At 52.6% G+C, this 17,450-nt stretch overlaps 1 protein-coding gene and 1 long non-coding RNA gene across 6 annotated transcripts in view; one reads left to right on the top strand and one right to left on the bottom strand.

The window, feature by feature from the left end:
- SLC4A9 (solute carrier family 4 member 9) overlaps positions 1-17,450 on the top strand; it is a 69,658-nt gene that overhangs the window by 31,573 nt on the left and 20,635 nt on the right. For 2 of the 5 annotated variants that reach the window (XM_065555849.1, XM_042840764.2), the window contains exons 15-19: positions 1,662-1,823; positions 9,980-10,158; positions 11,613-11,685; positions 12,602-12,670; positions 16,607-16,780. In XM_065555849.1, coding sequence (XP_065411921.1) covers positions 1,662-1,823; positions 9,980-10,158; positions 11,613-11,685; positions 12,602-12,670; positions 16,607-16,780 — 657 coding nt within the window. Of the gene's footprint in view, positions 1-1,661; positions 1,824-2,498; positions 2,837-9,939; positions 10,159-11,612; positions 11,686-12,601; positions 12,671-16,606; positions 16,781-17,450 lie in introns of those variants that run through there. The other 3 variants (XM_042840765.2, XM_065555851.1, XM_065555850.1) reach the window with 3 other exon arrangements.
- Positions 9,070-16,613, bottom strand: LOC135973257 (uncharacterized). The gene is made up of 2 exons (XR_010590069.1): positions 15,379-16,613; positions 9,070-10,099 (listed from the first exon to the last, which is right to left on the bottom strand). It is a non-coding gene; the product is annotated as an uncharacterized LOC135973257 (long non-coding RNA).

The following is a 17,450-nucleotide window of genomic DNA, read 5'->3' as shown; positions in this document are numbered from 1 at the left end:
CCAATATTAGGGTTACCATATTTTGTGCCTCCAAATGTGCCTCCAAATGGACTCCCCGGGGGCCCGGCCCCGCCCCCAGCCCCGCCCACGCCCCCGCCCCAACTCCGCCCCCTCCCAAAGTCTCCGCCCCCTCCCCTGCTTCCCGCGAACATTTAATTCGCAGGAAGCCTGAAGCAGGTAAGGGGGGGGGGGGAGGAGGCGCGGCCCAGGCTGGTCCCCCCACGGCTCCAGCCTGGGTCGGCTCGGGCCCTGGGGTGCCGGCCCCGACCGACCACCCCCCGGCTCCCAGCCCCGCGGGCCCGGCGCACCCCCCGGCTCCCCGACCCCGGCTCCCGGACCCCGGCGCACTCCCCGGCTTCCGGACCCCGGCGCACTCCCCGGCTCCCGGCCCCGGCTCCCCGACCCCGGCGCACTCCCCGGCTCCCCGACCCCGGCTCCCCGACCCCGGCGCACTCCCCGGCTCCCCAACCCCGGCGCACGCCCCGGCTCCCCAACCCCGGCTCCCAGCCCGGCTCCCCGACCCCGGCTCCCAGCCCGGCTCCCCGACCCCGGCGCACTCCCCGGCTCCCCGACCCCGGCTCCCCGACCCCGGCGCACCCCCCGGCTCCCCGACCCCGGCGCACTCCCCGGCTCCCCGACCCCGGCTCCCAGCCCGGCTCCCCGACCCCGGCTCCCCGACCCCGGCACATGCCCCGGCTCCCCGACCCCGGCGCACGCCCCAGCTCCCCGACCCCGGCTCCCAGCCCGGCTCCCCGACCCCGGCGCACTCCCCGGCTCCCGGCCCCGGCTCCCCGACCCCGGCGCACTCCCCGGCTCCCCGACCCCGGCTCCCCGACCCCGGCGCACCCCCCGGCTCCCAGCCCCGCGGGCCTGGCGCACACCCCGACCCCGGCCCGGCTCCCGGCTCCGCGGGCCCGGACCGGCTCCCCGACCCGGCTCCGCGGGCCCGGACCGGCACCGCGCCCCCCGGCTCCCGGCCCCGTGCCCAGCCTGGCCCCCTGCACCATGCCCCCGGCCCCGGACAAAGAGGCCCCGGCCGAGCCTCCCGATTTTCCCGGACATGCCCGGCTTTTGGGGATTTCCCCCCGGACGGGGATTTGAGCCCCCAAAAGCCGGACATGTCCGGGAAAATCCGGACGTATGGTAACCCTAACCAATATGAGACCATGGCCTGGATCCCTCCTCGTGTGCCGTGCAACAGGAGCAGGTGACTGCAGAAGACTGGCCCCACCTCGTGGGGCAGGACTGATGCCCTTGCACAACAACAGGGAACAGTGGCTGTTGGTTAATGTTAATCAGCTAGAGCATGGCCAGGAGCGAACGCAGATGGGGCTGTTCACAAGCATCCAGCTTGGGACTTGCTTACTGCCTCTTGGGGCCTGGCTACTGCCATGGTGCAGAGCACAGATCACCATTCCAGTTAGTCAGGAGAAGCATTTTCCCCCAGGTGCAAAATTGTACAATTGCCAGGGGGAGGGGAGTGAAGCATCTTTTGTTGGCCATTGCTGACGACCTAGTGGAGAACCGTCTGGGCCAGTGGTCTGACCTGCCCAGCCCACCCCAATGGGCTGTTGCCCAAAGTGCTCTTTGCCCATTAGTAAGTGCAGTGCAGGATGCTAGCCCTGTAATGTACAATCTGACCTCTTGCACTCCCCATGCAGCCCACAAACTCCCAGCGAGGCTGGGTCGTGTTTCCATTGGGAGTGAACCCCTGGTGGGTTTGCCTGGTCTCCGCAGTGCCTGCTGTTCTGGTCATCATCCTCATCTTCATGGACCAGCAAATCACCGCCGTCATCCTCAACCGCAAAGAATACAGGCTCCAGGTCAGTGTGGGTCAGGCCATCCGGGGCATGGCAGGAGGCTGGCGGTGGGGATCTGGGTATAGTGGGAGGCTGGCAGTGCAGGGCAGACAGGCCCAGGGATGGTGGGAGGCTGGAGGTGCTGGGGATCTAGGTATAGTGGGAGGCTGGCAGTGCGGGGCAGGATGGCCCAGGCATGACGGGAGGCTGGCAGTGTGGAGCAGGCCAACCTGGGGATGGTGGGAGGCTGGCAGTGCAGGGCAGACTGGCCCGGGGATGGTGGGTGGCTGGTGGTGCAGGGCAGGCTGGCCTGGGCATGGCAGGAGATTGGCAGTGCTGGGGATTTGGGCATGGCAGGAGGCTGGTGATGGGGACAGGCCAGCCCGGGGATGGCAGGAGGCTGGTGGGGTGGGGCAGCTTGGCGTGGGAGGCTGGTAGTGCAGTGCAGGCCGGCCCAGGCATGGCGGGAGGCTGGCAGTGCAAGGCAGGCCAGCCCGGGCATGGCAGGAGGCTGGCAGTATGGGGCAGGCCAGCTCGGGCATGGCAGGAGGCTGGCAGTGCGGGGCAGGCTGGCCCGAGCCTGGCAGGAGGCTGGCGGCGCGGGGAAGGCCGACCTGGGGATGGGAGGATGAGTTGTATTAGAGGGAATCACATAGGCTTGTGCCCTGTTCAACACCTTGCGGGTTTCCTTAATCCCAGGGCTCCAGGGAAACAGTCGTGTCTGCCCAGAAATTGGCAGCCGGTAGGTTAAATCCCATCTGTTCTAGGGGCTCTGAGGGGCGGGGCTCGGATTGCCAACTTTCTAATTGCACAAACCCAAACACCCTTGCCCTGCCCCCTTCCCCACCCCTGCCCCAAGGCTCTGACCCTTTTCTAGCCCCTTCTCCGAGGCTTGGTGTCCCACTCACACCATCCCCCTTCCCTGTCGCTCGCTCTCCCCCATCCTCACTTGCTCATTTTCACTGGACTGGTGCAGGAGGTTGGGGTCCAGGAAGGGGTAAGGGTGTTGGCTGGGAGTGCGGGCTCTGAGGTGGGGCCACGGATGAGGGGTTTCGGGTGCACGAGGGGGCTCCGGGCTGGGGGGGGGCAAGGGCTTCAGAGTGTGGGAAGGGGCTCCGGGCTGAGGCAGGGGGTTGCGGTGTGGGAGGGGATATGGGCTCTGGGCTGGGGGTGCGGGCTCTGGGGTGGGGCGAGAAATGAGGGGTTCAGGGTGTGAGAGGAGGATCTAGGCTGGGGCAGGGGGCTGGGGTGCAGGAGGGAGTGAGAGCTCCGGCTGGGGGTGCGGGCTCTGGGGTGGAGTGAGGAATGAGGGGTTTGGGGTGCAGGTGGGGCTCCAAGCTGGGGCAGGTGGTTGGGGTATGGGAGGCGTTTCAGGGTGAAGGCTCCGGGCAGCGCTCACCTCGGGTGGCTCCCCAGAAGCGATGACATGTCCCTCGGCTCCTATGCGGAGGCATGGCCAGATGGCTCTGCGCACTGCCTCTGCCTGCAGGTGCTGCCCCCACAGCTCCCATTGGCCGCTGTTCTCGGCTAATGGGAACTACAGAGTCGGTGCTTGGGCGTGGCAGGGGCAGCACATGGAGCCCCCATGGCTGTCCCATGCCTAGGAGCCAAGGGACATGTCACCACTTCCAGGGAGCTGCATGGAGCCGAGTAGGGAGCCTGCCAGCCCCGTGCCAACTGGACTTTTAACGGCCTGGTCAGTGGTGCTGTCTGGAGCCGCCAGGATCCCTTTTCAACCAGGCATTCCGGTCGAAAACCAGACACCCTAGGTGGGGCTCCCTGCAGGCTCTGATCTGGAATCTTGCCCTAATGCATGGAGGGCAGGGCTGGGGAGGCATTGGGTGCAGGGCCCCTGCTCTAGGCTAGTCTCCCAAGCATTGGTGTCCAATGCAGTGTGAAGGGCTGGATTATCACGGGGTCACCTCCCCTGGGTTAAAGCAGATCAGACAGGAAAGGCTGATAATGCCAGGTCTCCATGTTAACAGGAGATGCAGCTTGCTGGTATTGTGTAGTGATGGGCACAGTGAGGTCTGTCTCTGAATGGAGTTCTGCCTCAGCGAGCCAGGCCCGAGAAGGGGGATGGGTGCCTGCAGAGCTGGGGAGGGGCATGTTGCAGCTGTTCCCCAGCCCAATTTCTATCAGCATGAAGAGTCTGGACTAATGCAAAACCAAATCCAAACTGTGGGCTGTCTGTGGGCTGGTGAAGGGCTCTCCTTGGGGAGTGCTGGGCCCTGCATGCCTGTCCCTGCATTTGGGGACATGGTGACATTTGAAAACAAAGGTATTATGCAAAATCAATGCACTGGGGGGGGGGGGGCGCTTTCTGCCCCCTCCCCTTGTCAGAAGGCAGGGAGCCAGGAATTCTCCCTGCTAATTGCCTGGTGGAGGCTCTCAGCCACTCAGGGACTGATCCTGTGAGGAGCTGAGAGCCTCTGGCAAGGTGCTGAGTACCCTCAGTTGGCCCTGAAGTCACTGGGAGATGAGGGCACTCAGCACTTCCCAAGATCGAGCCCTTAGCTTGGGCCGCGACAAAGCCCCTAAATCCACAGAGGCCTCTAAACACAGTGCTCTCCTCATGACGTCCCTCTGAGCCCTGGGACCCCTGGCAAAGCAAAGGCCAGCTCCTCCCATCACCCAGGGAAACAAGGGCTTCTTCCCCAGAGCCTTTCATGCTAGGATCTCAGCCCGCTTCTCCAACGCCAGTCAGCGTTGTCAGCTCCATTTTACAGCTGGGAAAAGTGAGCCCCAGAGAGACTAGTCATTTGCCCAGAGTTACACAGTGAATCAGTCAAGACTAAATGCCCAGTTTCCTGCCTCCCAGTGTCCTGATCTAAACACTAGGCCACACTGCCTCCCTTCAGACAATGCCAGCAAGGGACCTTTTCTTTGTGTTCCTCCCCTAGTCTCCCTGTCTCAGCTGCCTGTCTGTCCCTAGCATCCTATGGCATCATTTGCCACAGGCACTGACGTCCCAGCTGAACGTACTAGCAGGAACCTGTCTGGTTGAGAGAGTGCCAGCTTTCTCTCTGACACTGCTGTGTTGCTTGGCCCCTGGCCATCAGGGCGCCTTACCCAGGGCTGGGCCCTGCTGGCACTTGTTTTTCTCATGAGGTGTACTGAGGTTTTCCCTAACCTGCTCGCACAGGCACAAACTCAGAGCCAAGGATGAAGCCTTCTCCAATCATCAGACCTTGTGCTAACACAAACAGGTTCACTGGGCCTGGGAACGCACCTGGTTTTGCTCGGCGGAGCTGGGATTGTGACTTATCCGATTGCTCTTGCTGTGCTTGTTCACCTTCCTGATGCATATCAGCTGCCCTCCGAAGGCATCTCCTAAGAGTTACCAGCAGGAAGATACCCAGTCTCCTTCCTCCCTGGAGCAAACCCCTGCAGCAGCTGTTGTGTTAGTCTGACTTCCCTGCCTGCTTCTGAAGGCTGGATAGAAACGGCCAGCTTAGCTTTGGGGAAGAGAAGGGAAATGAGCTGCCAGTGCCAGAACAAGGTGCAAGCAGGCCTTAGTAAACAAGCCCTGCTGCATTCGGCAGGAAGCCTCCAGAGGCCATGGTGCAGGCTAGACTCACCCCCTAGAGCCAGATGAATGGCAGCAGAAATGGATTCGGGAATAACTTGGCAGAAAAAAGTACTGAGCTCAGTTCCCTGTGATTCCTGGGTCAGAGCATAGTGTTTGTTCTTTGGAGATGTCTCCATGTGGATTCCGTTCTAGACTGTGCATGTACTTCATGCATGTGAGCCTGGAGTCTGGATAGCAGTGGCTGTTGGGGCGCACCTGTGCTGTGCATGTGCTCCCACCCCCTGCCAGCTGACGGAATACCGTCACCATCCTTCATTTCCTGCTTACAGCCCATGGCAGCAAGATGGAACCAAACCTGCTGCCCCTTCATGCTCACTTGTCGTGCAGTGACTTAGGGTTCATTCCCTTAGAATGACATTCTTTTCTTCCTCGAACTTTTGGGGTTTTTTTTAACCCCTATTATTGTTTTGGCCCCCCACCACTACTAGCTCATATGGCAGACTCAAAGCTTGCCAGTCCTGGGATGGTCCCATTCCTGGCCCTGCCAGACAGAACTGCTGTTTATTTTGTTTAGGTGAGAGTCCCCCCGCTACACACACACCATGCCTGACCGTGGCTCTATCTGCCGGTCCTTCTTGCCAAGAAGGAGAAACACCCAGGAGACATGAGACTAAAACCTTTTCTACTGGAGCAGTCTAGGAGGGGCACTTTGGACCCAGCAGAACGAACATCCAGCTCCAAGTCATGCCCTTTCACTTCAAAATCTGCGTCATCAGTGCCCCTATCAGCCAGGCTGTGACTCCTAAAGCCAGCACCAGTGTCTATACTCCCACCTTGAGGTGGAAGCCCTTCAGATTCTAATCTCAGACCAGACAGAGAGTACCCACATACTTCCAATAACAACCTGCTGATTATTTTCCAAGAAAGGAACCCAGGTTCTCTCGAAGGAAACCACCTGCTTACAGGCTTTTTACAGGCTCAAGACTGGTTTGTGGTTCTCAAACTCCAGGATGCAAATTTCTGTATCGGGATCCATCTGGCCCATAAAAAGGTCACATTTCACAGTAGGGCACAACCACTATCAATACCATGTCATTAACAGTGAGAGTCTTCACAAAATGCATGGTTGTGGTGGCCGCAGATGTAACGAGACAAGGCATTCTTGTCTATCCATATCTAGATGATTGGCTGATCAAAGGCAGGTCTCATCAGGATGTTATCACAGCCCTAAACATAGATTGTGACCTGTTCAGGGAGTTGGACCTGACAGTAAACTACAAAAAGTAATCGCTCAACCCTTCACAGAGGATAGAGTTCATAGGCGCTGTCATCAACTCAAATTGGCAAAGGCATATCTTCCAGAAGAAAGATTTCAGTCTATACAGACAATATCCAACAACAAGATACATCCGTCAGTTACATTGAGAAGCTGTCTCAAACTTTTAGGCCACATGTCATTTTGCACATGTGACACCACTAGCCCAACTTCACCTATCCCCGTTACAGGACTGGCTGAGGTCAGTGTATCCCTATAAGACATCAAATGGACATGCATGTCATGATCCCAGCTCATATCCTGCCATCACTAGGATGATGGACAGACTCACAGAATGTGTGGAGAAGAGTACCCTACTCCACCTCTCCTCCTCCCAAGACAAACAGGGTAGGGTGCTCACTGGAACCATCTCCAAATACAGGGAATGTGATCCCAGCAAGAGATCGGACTGTATATAAACCTCTTGGAACGCAGGACAATCAGGTTAACCTGCAAAGCGTACCTGCCAGCCTTAAGAAATTCCAGCACACAGAACCCAACAGACAGCACATTTGCAATATATTATCTAAACAAGAGGGGAGTTGCCCATTCCTCACCCCTGTGCCAAGAGGCATTCAAACTATGGACTTGGCATTGACTTCCTAGGATTACTCCAATTGCTCTTATCTCCCAGCAGCCAACAGCAAACTGGGGACAGATTGTCTGCTGAGACAATCATGGTCTCTGAAGAGCACCATCCTCAGACTGAGATTTCACCGGTGGGGAAATTCCACCACAGAAAACATGATGTGTCCAGTCTTTTGCTCCTGAGTACATGAGCCCAGGCTGTGTGCAAGACACTGAATCCAGGTCTCATGTATGCATTTCGACACCGCCCTCTGATACCCAGGGGGAAAGAGAAAATCAGTCAGGATGCAGATACACCAATCCTGATTGGCCGAGGCAGTTATGGCTGATATCTCGCCTCCGATGGCACTTCCAGACCATCCTGACATATCACAGAGCTGAGATCAAATTCTTCACCCAGACCCAAACTCATTACACCTGATGGCCCAGATGCTGGTTGGTGAAGTGCTACTGACTGTTCCCTACAGGTATGAGAAGTCCTACTGCACAGCAGGAAGCCCTCCACAAGGAAAACCTGCTCCTCGAAGTGGAGAAGGCTTTCAATTTGGGCAGCCCAGCACAACCTTGATGCATTGGAGGCCCCTGTTCCCAAGATCTTTGATTACGTCCTGCACCTGAAATTCTCTGGACTCTCATTCAGTTCAACAAAGGTTCATTTTGCACTGATTTTGCCATGCCATCCTCTCTTCCAGTCAGGCCCAGTATTCTCCCATCCTGCTGTTTCTAGGTTTTTAAAAGGATTGCTTCACACTTATCCACCAATCAGGGAGCTCCAACCTACCTGGGATCTCCATATTGTCCTTTCTGGTCTCATGGAGCCCCATATTTGAACTTTTTTCTGAAAGCTCTCTACACCACCATACTCTCAAGATGGCCACAACATCAGCATGTGAGCCCTGAACTCTCCTCGTCCACCCTCCTTCCACACATTCCACAGAGATACAGTAGTGGTGAGCCCTCATCCCAAGTTTATTCCCAAAGATGGCTTGGACTTTGAGTTAACTCAGTCTATTCATTTTCCCTCCCTCGCCCCAAGCCCCGCTGCTTCCTCAGAGAGAAAAAACTTCAGATCTTGGATGTCTCAAGGGCTTTGCTAAATTGCCTAGATAGGCCAAAGGGCTTTGTCCTGCCTCCCCTGCTGTGCTTCTGAAGCCATTTCTTCAAGAGAATGTCTACATGGATCACCCAGTGCAATTCAGTCTGCTCTCACATGATCGAGGGGATATTCCTCTGGGTATCAAAGCTCATTCACCAGAACTTAGGCTGCCTCTTCTGTGAATTTCAGCAACATCCCCATACATGAGATCTTCAAGGCAGCCACGCAGAGTCATACCCCTGCACTTTCATTAAACATGATGGCCCTCAGCGTGGCTTCGAGATAGGACGGCAGACAAAACATCCCAAAGAAGCACAGTTACCACAAGGTGTGTAATTATTCTTTATCCTCGAGGAGTTGGGCTGCTGCTGGGTAGCTGTGAAAATGTTCCAAAATCCCAAATTTTAGCATGAATGATTTTTTGTCTGTAAATTTGTAGTGGAGAGCACATTATATGTGATTCATTATCCCCCTGTTCAGTACATCCAGCCAGGATCAGGGACAAAATGTGACTTAAGCAACCAACCCCACACCACTAATATAGTGACTAGAGCAGAGGAGGTGAACGGTTTGTGAACAATCCGTGCTTTATGGATGATTGTTCCACAGCCAGTCCTACTGAAGAATGAATACATTTGCGTTATATTGGGATTTGATTACAAATGACAGGCTAACCAGAAAGAGGACTAGGTACATAATTAGACTCTATCAGCTCAAGTCTTTGCAGTGACTGTGTTCATCACTGTACAATGCTAGTATTTTTATTTATAAGCCCTTGTAGTTTTCAGACAGACCAATGAACAGAAACAAAAAAGAACCAAAAACCATGGAGAGAAATAGACCATCCATGAATAGTCCCAACAGACAGCATTAATAGCAGCTACCTTGTTGTGTAGAGACACTGGTCACTGGAATGTAGGGTACACATGCATTCTGATTGGATCAGAGATTGGATCTCATCCTACACCTTGAGCCAATCAGGAACTAACAGGATCCTAACTGTACACATTTTTCTTCTGTTTTCATTGAATTACTGAGAGACAGTTGGCTTCGGGGTGGGGGGGGGGGGGGTGAGGGGGAAGGGCAGGGGGAGATTGTTTAATTATTTCCCTGTAGGTTATTAACATTTTTTCCCAAATATCTATCAAAGGATCATTGTCCACTAGACAGCAAGCTGATTGCCTAATTGGTTGGTGATGCTTGAGGAGCCAGATTTTTAAAGGTATTTAGGCACTTAAAGATGTGGATAGGTGTCTAGTGGGATTTGCAAAACCCCAGGGCACCTGACTCCCAGCAATTTCCACCAGCAAAAATGAGACCCTTCCCATATGACCATCCCATGGTTAAAAGCCTGTAGATAGGCCTGGCCGTGTGAGCTGAAGATAAGATAAGGCTGTGTTAGCCCAAGGGAGGAAGCAAATCCCAGAGTCAAGGGTTCTTCACTGAGAATGTCCTACCCCCAGCCTCTAGCTAGGGTCTGTCAGCTCAGGTGCCCCCACAGAGCCCAACTCCCCTGCAATGACCCTTGGCTACATGCACAGAGCTCCTGCTACAGCCAGTAGGATCCATTGGAAACAAGATATAACCCTTGATTCCCCATTCCCTGCAGGCTGATGTCTCGCTGAGCACTGATGTGTCTCTCATTCCAGAAAGGGGCAGGTTTTCATCTGGATTTATTCTGCGTTTCCCTTCTGATGATCCTCACATCTGTGACGGGTCTCCCCTGGTATGTGTCTGCCACCGTCATCTCCCTGGCCCACATGGACAGCCTGAAAAAGGAGAGTACAACTTCTGCACCAGGAGAGCAGCCCAAGTTCCTGGGAATCAGGTATTGTGCCCCCCTCCCATTAAGCAAAACCACCTTGACAATTCCAGCTGGCGTGCTCTCCAAGGGCCAGGCTGACCCTGGAATTCCAGTGCTGAGTCGTGGTGAGCTCTGTGGTGAATATTACTGGTAGAAATCACTAAACAACAAAGGGAAAATGTGTCCTGCTGATGATCTGGTGCTGGAAGTGCTCTGGGAATTGTCTTCCCAGCTAACCTGACTCCATGCTTCGGAGTGCAGGGTGCTACGGGAGTGAGGAAAGAAGCTCCCCTTCCCCAGCTCCTCACTGCACAGTTGGCCAGCTGCATTACGGGGGAATTTTGCATTCCTCTAAAGCACCAGGTACCAGCCACTGCTGGAGGTTGGGATTTTGTACAGACGTATGGCTGATGTATAGAAAACCAATGAATGGATGGGCACACAATCAGATCCATCTGTCTGTCTAAGTAGACCAGGGGTAGGCAACCTATGGCACACGTGCCAAAGGTGGCACACAAGCTGATTTTCAGTGGCACTCACACTGCCCGGATCCTGGCCACCAGTCCAGGGAGCTCTGCATTTTAATTTAATTTTAAATGAAGCTTCTTAAACATTTTTAAAACCTTATTTACTTTACATACAACAATAGTTTAGTTATATATTATAGACTTATAGAAAGAAACTTTCTAAAAATGTTAAAATGTATGACTGGCACATGAAACCTTACATTAGAGTGAATAAATGAAGACTTGGCACACCACTTCTGAAAGGTTGGCGACCCCTGAAGTAGACAGTCAACTGGGAGTTTCGTGTTGACTAGAAAGGTCTGTAGATGCTCTCTACTCACTGGGCAGAGCTACATACTGTGCTACAACAGCAAGTACTAAGTATGCATGGATTTTTTATTACCGGTTTTCACACCATGCTAAGGCACAGCTATCCGTGCAATGAGGCCATTGTATAGGGTGCTTGTAACCCCATACAATTCCTGAACAGTCCGTTGTCACTGTGCTGCAGGAGCCAATGACAGGGAAAAGTCTAGGGCGATGGCAGACGTTTTTTCCTTGACTCTGACATCACTTCTCCTTTTGCTATGCCTGGTTTGACTCTGAGATAGAGAAGTGAAGGCTGGTGCTTCATAGCACCTGGTTCAGAGAAGAATAGCAAAGCAGAACAGGGGCTTTTGCACAAGCCCTTCTCAGCTGATGCCTGCAGCTCCATTTGGAGCACCTGTGTGCAGTTCCTTGCTTTGTTCACATTCAGGTTAGCCCTAGAGGCAAAGCGGAAATGGAGCATTAGCAGAGGCTTAGGGGATACTATGGGCAGGGCTACTTGCAGCTTGGGCATCTTCGTACGGCGTTGGAGCAGTGCACTGGCTGTTCTACTCTGTATCTCTGGCCATAGATTGGGCCGGGTAAGAAGAGCTGTGGTTCAAACATGAAATACAAAGTGTCTAACAGCAGGAGTGTTTTCTGCAGGGAGCAGAGACTGACTGGCCTGGTGGTCTTTATCCTCACCGGAGTGTCGGTTTTTTTGGCCCCGGTTCTCAAGGTAATAAAGCATTTTTGGTTTACGTCATTATTACAGAAGTGGGAAAAGGTTGGACTATCAGCACAGAGCCCACAGCGATGGATGCATCACAAATTCTGATAGTCCTTCTCAGTTAATTTTCACTCATCTAAGCCCAAGAAAGTACCATTCACCATCCCATATTGTAATGGATGACCTGCACTCCCCCATCATCTTCCAGCCACAGCTCTTCCTCCAATTCACCCCCTCCTGTGCCAGCTTCACCTCCTATTTTCCATATGCAGGCCAAAGACCTCCCTCCACCATCCCCATTCCTGTGCTCATCGAGAGACCACAGCGTGGTCACATTTTACCCTACTCATACAGTCCCCATACACTCTCCACTCTATACTGTTCCACTACAGTATGTCTCCCCTTGGAACAGGAGGTGTAAATTCCAGCCTGAGGAGACATACCCACAAAATACAACAAAACCTTAGTGATCCTACCTATGATTTGTCATCAGATGGACAATTCAGGGTATAATGGGGTTTGGGGGCAGAGTTAAGGGTGTTTGTGGAACCTTTATTCAGAATTTCCTGACTTTCAAATATTTGTGCTTTGAAAACATTCTCTTACAGCAGAATTTCCTGGTTTTCAAATATTTGGATTTTGATACCCACAACTTTCTAGCAAGTTGTTTTCTGCAGTAGCTAATCTGTCTTTACCACCATAATGCTATCTTAACCAAGTGTGCTGCATAGGAATATATCCAAAGTTTCAATTCTTTATAACTTAAGCAATAACCGTAAAACTAAGCTGCTGTGTCTGAAATGAAACAACCAAATGGGCCAGCCATACTTGAAGACTGATCTTATGGAAGATGATTCAATTCCATAAGTTTTTGTAAGGAAAGCTACATCTGACCATGCTGATGCTTCTCACTTGATTTCTCCAGTATATCCCTATGCCTGTGCTGTATGGTGTCTTTCTGTACATGGGCGTGGCTGCTCTTAACAGTATCCAGGTGAGTACAGATCCATGGAGGTCAATCACCTTAACATGTCTGCACCAGTTTCTCAATGTTCTCAATATGTGGGTTGAATTCAAGGGATGTAACATTTTTGCTCAGTTCTGGCTCTAGCCATATGTTGTGGCATGGGGGCTTATTTATAAACTTGTTAATGTTTGGAGGGGAGGGAAGAGGGTGACATCACAAATATATTGTGCAGGTCATCCCAAACAAATGCTGATAGACCCCCTATCCCACCACCCCGTGTATTGTCTAGGTTTCCCATCTGTTACAGAAAACCTATTGTAGAGAATTTAAACACACACATTTATTGGGACGATTTTCTGTGTTTTCTCACCAATAAAGGTGGGTGTTTTGGGGTATGTCTACACAGCAAAAAAAAAAAAATCCCACGGCAGCAAGTCTCAGAGCCTGGGTCAGCTGACTTGGACACACGCTGCGGGGCTAAAAATAGACATGTTAGATGTTTGGGCTGGAGCCCAGGCTCTGAGACCCAGAAAAGGGTGTGGATCTGAGAGTCATGTCGCCAGCCTGCGTGAGAAACATCTTCACTGCTATCTGTAGCCCCATAGCAAGAGCCCCATGAGCCTGGGTCAATTGAGCCAGGTTCTGAGACTTGCTGCTGCGGGTTTTTGTTTTTTTGTTTTGCAGCGTAGACGTCTCCTTAGTTACTGTGAGCTCGTGACTCCTACTGTTCAGGGCCCAATGACCTGGAATACAAAAGTGTCACAATGTCACCCAAAATGTTTGGTATCTCAGGGCCTGTCAGGTCAAGAAGAGGGGCTGGGCCCCATTCCCTAGTGCTACTGAGCTCTCATTTCTAGCCCTGTGCTACACAATAACAGAGCGCAAAGCTGGGACTTACATAAGCATAGAAAAGCTGTTCCTGGTGCAGGGCTGGCTTTTGCCTTTCCTGGGCCCTAGGGTGGTGTGATTTCAAGGGGGAAATTCCACATTTGGAGGGAGAGGAGGGAAAATTTCTGTGGCAGGTTGACAAAAGCAGGGCCGGCTCCAGGCACCAGCTTGGCAAGCAGGTGCTTGGGGCGGCCACTCCGGAGAGGGGCGGCAGGTCCAGCTATTCGGCGGCAATTCGGCGGACGGTCCCTCACTCCTGGTCGGAGCGAAGGACCTTCCGCCGAATTGCTGCCGCAGATCATGATTGCAATCCGGCTTTTTTTTTTTTTTGGCTGCTTGGGGCGGCCAAAACCCTGGAGCCGGCCCTGGACAAAAGGAGGCTGGTTGGAGCTGCGCCGGGCACATTAGAAGAGTCCCATAGAGCTTGATTAGGGAGCAGAGTGCAGGCAAGACACTCAAAGGTGTATGCTAAAGAAACGTGTCCCAAGACACTGCCATTTATCACGGATAGGCATCACACACTAAGATGGGTAGAGGGGTGTGAATGGGGATGGATGGATAGATTTTATCACTTAGATAGAGGAAAGGAGATATTAAAAGAACCATGTAATAAACTACATTTATATTACACCTTTGAATGCCTCAACTGCCCTATTGCCAATATTCCAACCCTCTGGACAAGTTCAAACTGCTATGGGTTGGTTTTTTTTGTTTCTGTAGAAAAATGTCCTGCCCCAGAAATCTCTCTTTCTTTCCCTAAATGGGGCATTTCCCCCCAAAATGACCCCACCTTGAGACATGGAATGGGAAATATACATCCCAAACCTGTGCCAGGTTGGAAGCCTGGCATTCTGCAAACTGTTAGTGCTAGAAGCTGGAGGTTTATCTGATTGGAAAGGGGAGGTTCCCAGCTTTCTAATGGGGGACACAGCATGGAAGGGTCTGAGATATCAGTCCTTGAAATCACAATATTTACAGAAAAGCTATTTTAGGCCAGGTTTAGATGCGTCTAACATTCCCCTTGTTTGTAGGCAGCCAGCTCCCATTGTTGGATCCATGGATTCACTGTACAAATAAAATAAACACATCCTCTCTAAAACACTCCGAAAATAGCTGATCTGTAGCACATGTGGCAGATGCAGAATCAATGGCGGGATGGGGGGTGATAGAAAGGGTTTATTGGCTCTGGTTTGGCATGACCTGCCTAACTCACTTGTGATTTCAGCATCCCGGTCTCATGCCAGTAAAACTGTTCTACCCCCCTGCCCATCAGGTATTCCCTATTAGCGGTGGGTCTGTCGAGGGCTCGTATGTTACAGCAAAGCTATTGGAGAAAGGTCTTTAGAGAGTCCTTTACAAATGGCCTGTCCTAGCCCTCATTTGTCTGTCCCAACTCTAAAGAGAGCTTTGGCCCAGCCAGCATCTAAACTGATCCGAGTACCTGGTCTCAGTGCTACAGCGCTGGAGGGGCTGTGCTGGAGCCAAGAAGCTGCCAGCACAAGCACTCTAGAAACAGTGTCAGTGTGGAGGAGCTGGTGCCAGGGCGCTTTGCTTTTAGCTGGGACTCTGTCTCCAGGGTCTTTTAATTTTGCTCTTAGCCCAAGGGGGCAGTTGCTGTAATGATTAACCCCTCTGTGCTCACTGAACTGAGGGCTGAAATAACAGGAGACAGCTCTGGGAGATGGTATGGTTAGAGGTGACTGGTGAAGGATGAGACAAGTCAGGTTTGAGCCCTTCTCTGCATCATTGTGATGAATAATAAGGCCTCAGAGAAGCGGCAGGGGGAAGGATAAGGGTTTTGGCGGGAGGGGATTTTTAGTTTGGTTTTGCTTTTTTTAAAATATTACCTGAAAAGCATCGGGGATATTATCTCCTGTCTTTCCTGGTTTTGCTGGAGGACTCCTTGGATAGCTCAGTGCTGTGGTCTTGGAGCTTTCTCAGCCATTCACGGAAAGGGCATAGTGTTCAGACTCTTAAAGAGAGAGAGAGAGAGAGCTTCTCGCCTAAGGGTTTGAGTCAAGTGTTAACAAAAACAAGCAAAAGTAGAGTGTAAACAGTCTGAATAAAAATCCCTTCCTCTCTTGATCACTCCGGGTTCACCTCCACGCTCTCTGTGACTTCAGAACCCTACCAGTTCTCCAGGCAGCCATGGAGCCTTCCCAGAACAACATGATTGATAAGACCTCGATTTCTAATGGAAATATAAATAGTGGGAGTCCTTTTTCCTTTGTGATAAAACCCTCCAGGCACAATCCCATTTCGCCCCTTTGGCTAGCTCTGTGGTTCAGGAGAGCCTGCCTCTGTGTTTCTGTCTCTCTCTCTCTCTCTCACACACACACACACACACACACATGCAGAGCTGAAAGTAAATCAGAGCTGCTGCAAGTGAGTGAAATAGAGAGAGAGAGAGAGAGAGAGAGAAGAAGAAGAAGACGAATTTTGTCCTGTGATGTGTGCTTCTGACTGTTGGATGGAACTCCTACTAGACTGCCAGGAGCTGAAGACTGCAGTATGTCCAGTCTTGCCAGCTCTTGTGATTTTATTGCAAGCCTTGTGATAGTTGGTGTTTTTCGTAAAGCCCCAACTCCTGGAGGCACGTAATTAAGAGAGAATCTGTTTTCATTAAAAAAAAATCAACCCCTCTTCCTTGCAGAGAAGCTTGAAATCATGACCCAAGTTAGGGCTGGCAGCACCGCATGTCGTTGGAAAGATTTTCCCCAGGCAGGTTTCCAATCTGAGCTTGCTGTAGGACTTCAGTGGGGTTTATGGCATGTAAATCAGCATAGCAGAATTTTCCTAAAGTGTTCCCTCTTAGTATAGGAAATGTCTGTGGGACTACTTTACCCAGAATCCTTAGCGGGAAGTTGGGGTTGGGGTTGGGGTTTGGAATGTGAAAAGCAAAGCCTGGCAGATTGCAATCTGCAGACCTCAGGGTCTCGGACTCTCCTTACCAGAAATAAATCCCCGAGATGAGTGTAGAATATATCCTGGGAACCTGAGTGTCCTGTCTCATTGCTGGGCCAGGGGCTCACCCACTTGGCATCTTGTGACCTGTTTGCCCTTGTTCCATTTCAGTTCATGGACAGAATCCAGCTCCTTCTGATGCCTGCCAAACACCAGCCTGATTTCATGTACCTTCGCCACGTCCCCCTGCGCCGAGTGCACCTATTCACCCTCATTCAGATGCTCTGCCTGGCTGCGCTGTGGATCCTCAAGTCAACTGTAGCTGCCATTATTTTCCCAGTGATGGTAGGAGGTCCTCATATCCGGGCAGTGACAGGCTCACTGTGCCCTGCTAGGCTGGGTGGCTTTCTCCTTACGTAGAAGGGGAGCACTTGTTGATCTGCATCTCCCACCCTGGTCCCACTTTGGTATGGCCCAGAAACAGCCAAGTCCCAGGCCTCGGACAACCCTAGCTCCTGTCTCTTGGGCTTCCTCCCTCTCCCCTCCTATGAAGTGCTCATGATTCCCATTAGACAAGGCCCTCCAGGCTTGCTCGAGAGAATGGGCTGCTGAAGGGATCAGCTCCCACTCTCTACCCAAGGGTGTGAGAGACCTACAATGTGCTTTGGCTTCCCAGACACACAGCCTGATGCCCTATGTGTAGAACTGCCCTTGATGAGCATCTGGAAACTCCAGCTGCTGCAGGAACTCAGAGGCCTCTCTATTGATTGGATTGGGCCACCCCGTGCTCTACAATGGTTCCTGTGCAGTCCAAGATTGCAATACTAACTGTCAATGCCTTGCCAGCTCTGAGACCGAGGCCCCGCTGGCTATATGTTCTCACATGGCAGCTGAGGGCTGCTGGGATGTCTCTGCTGTCTGAAGGTGGTAAACAGGCCTGGTTTGGAAAGCTTCAGACCTGAAGGATGGAATCTCCATTGCTGGAGGCATCGAGGGCCTGCTCCTGCTCCTACTG

Source organism: Chrysemys picta, chromosome 8 (assembly GCF_011386835.1).
Source record: "Chrysemys picta bellii isolate R12L10 chromosome 8, ASM1138683v2, whole genome shotgun sequence".
Classification (NCBI taxonomy): domain Eukaryota; kingdom Metazoa; phylum Chordata; order Testudines; family Emydidae; genus Chrysemys; species Chrysemys picta.
This window is presented reverse-complemented; position numbering and strand designations above follow the sequence as displayed.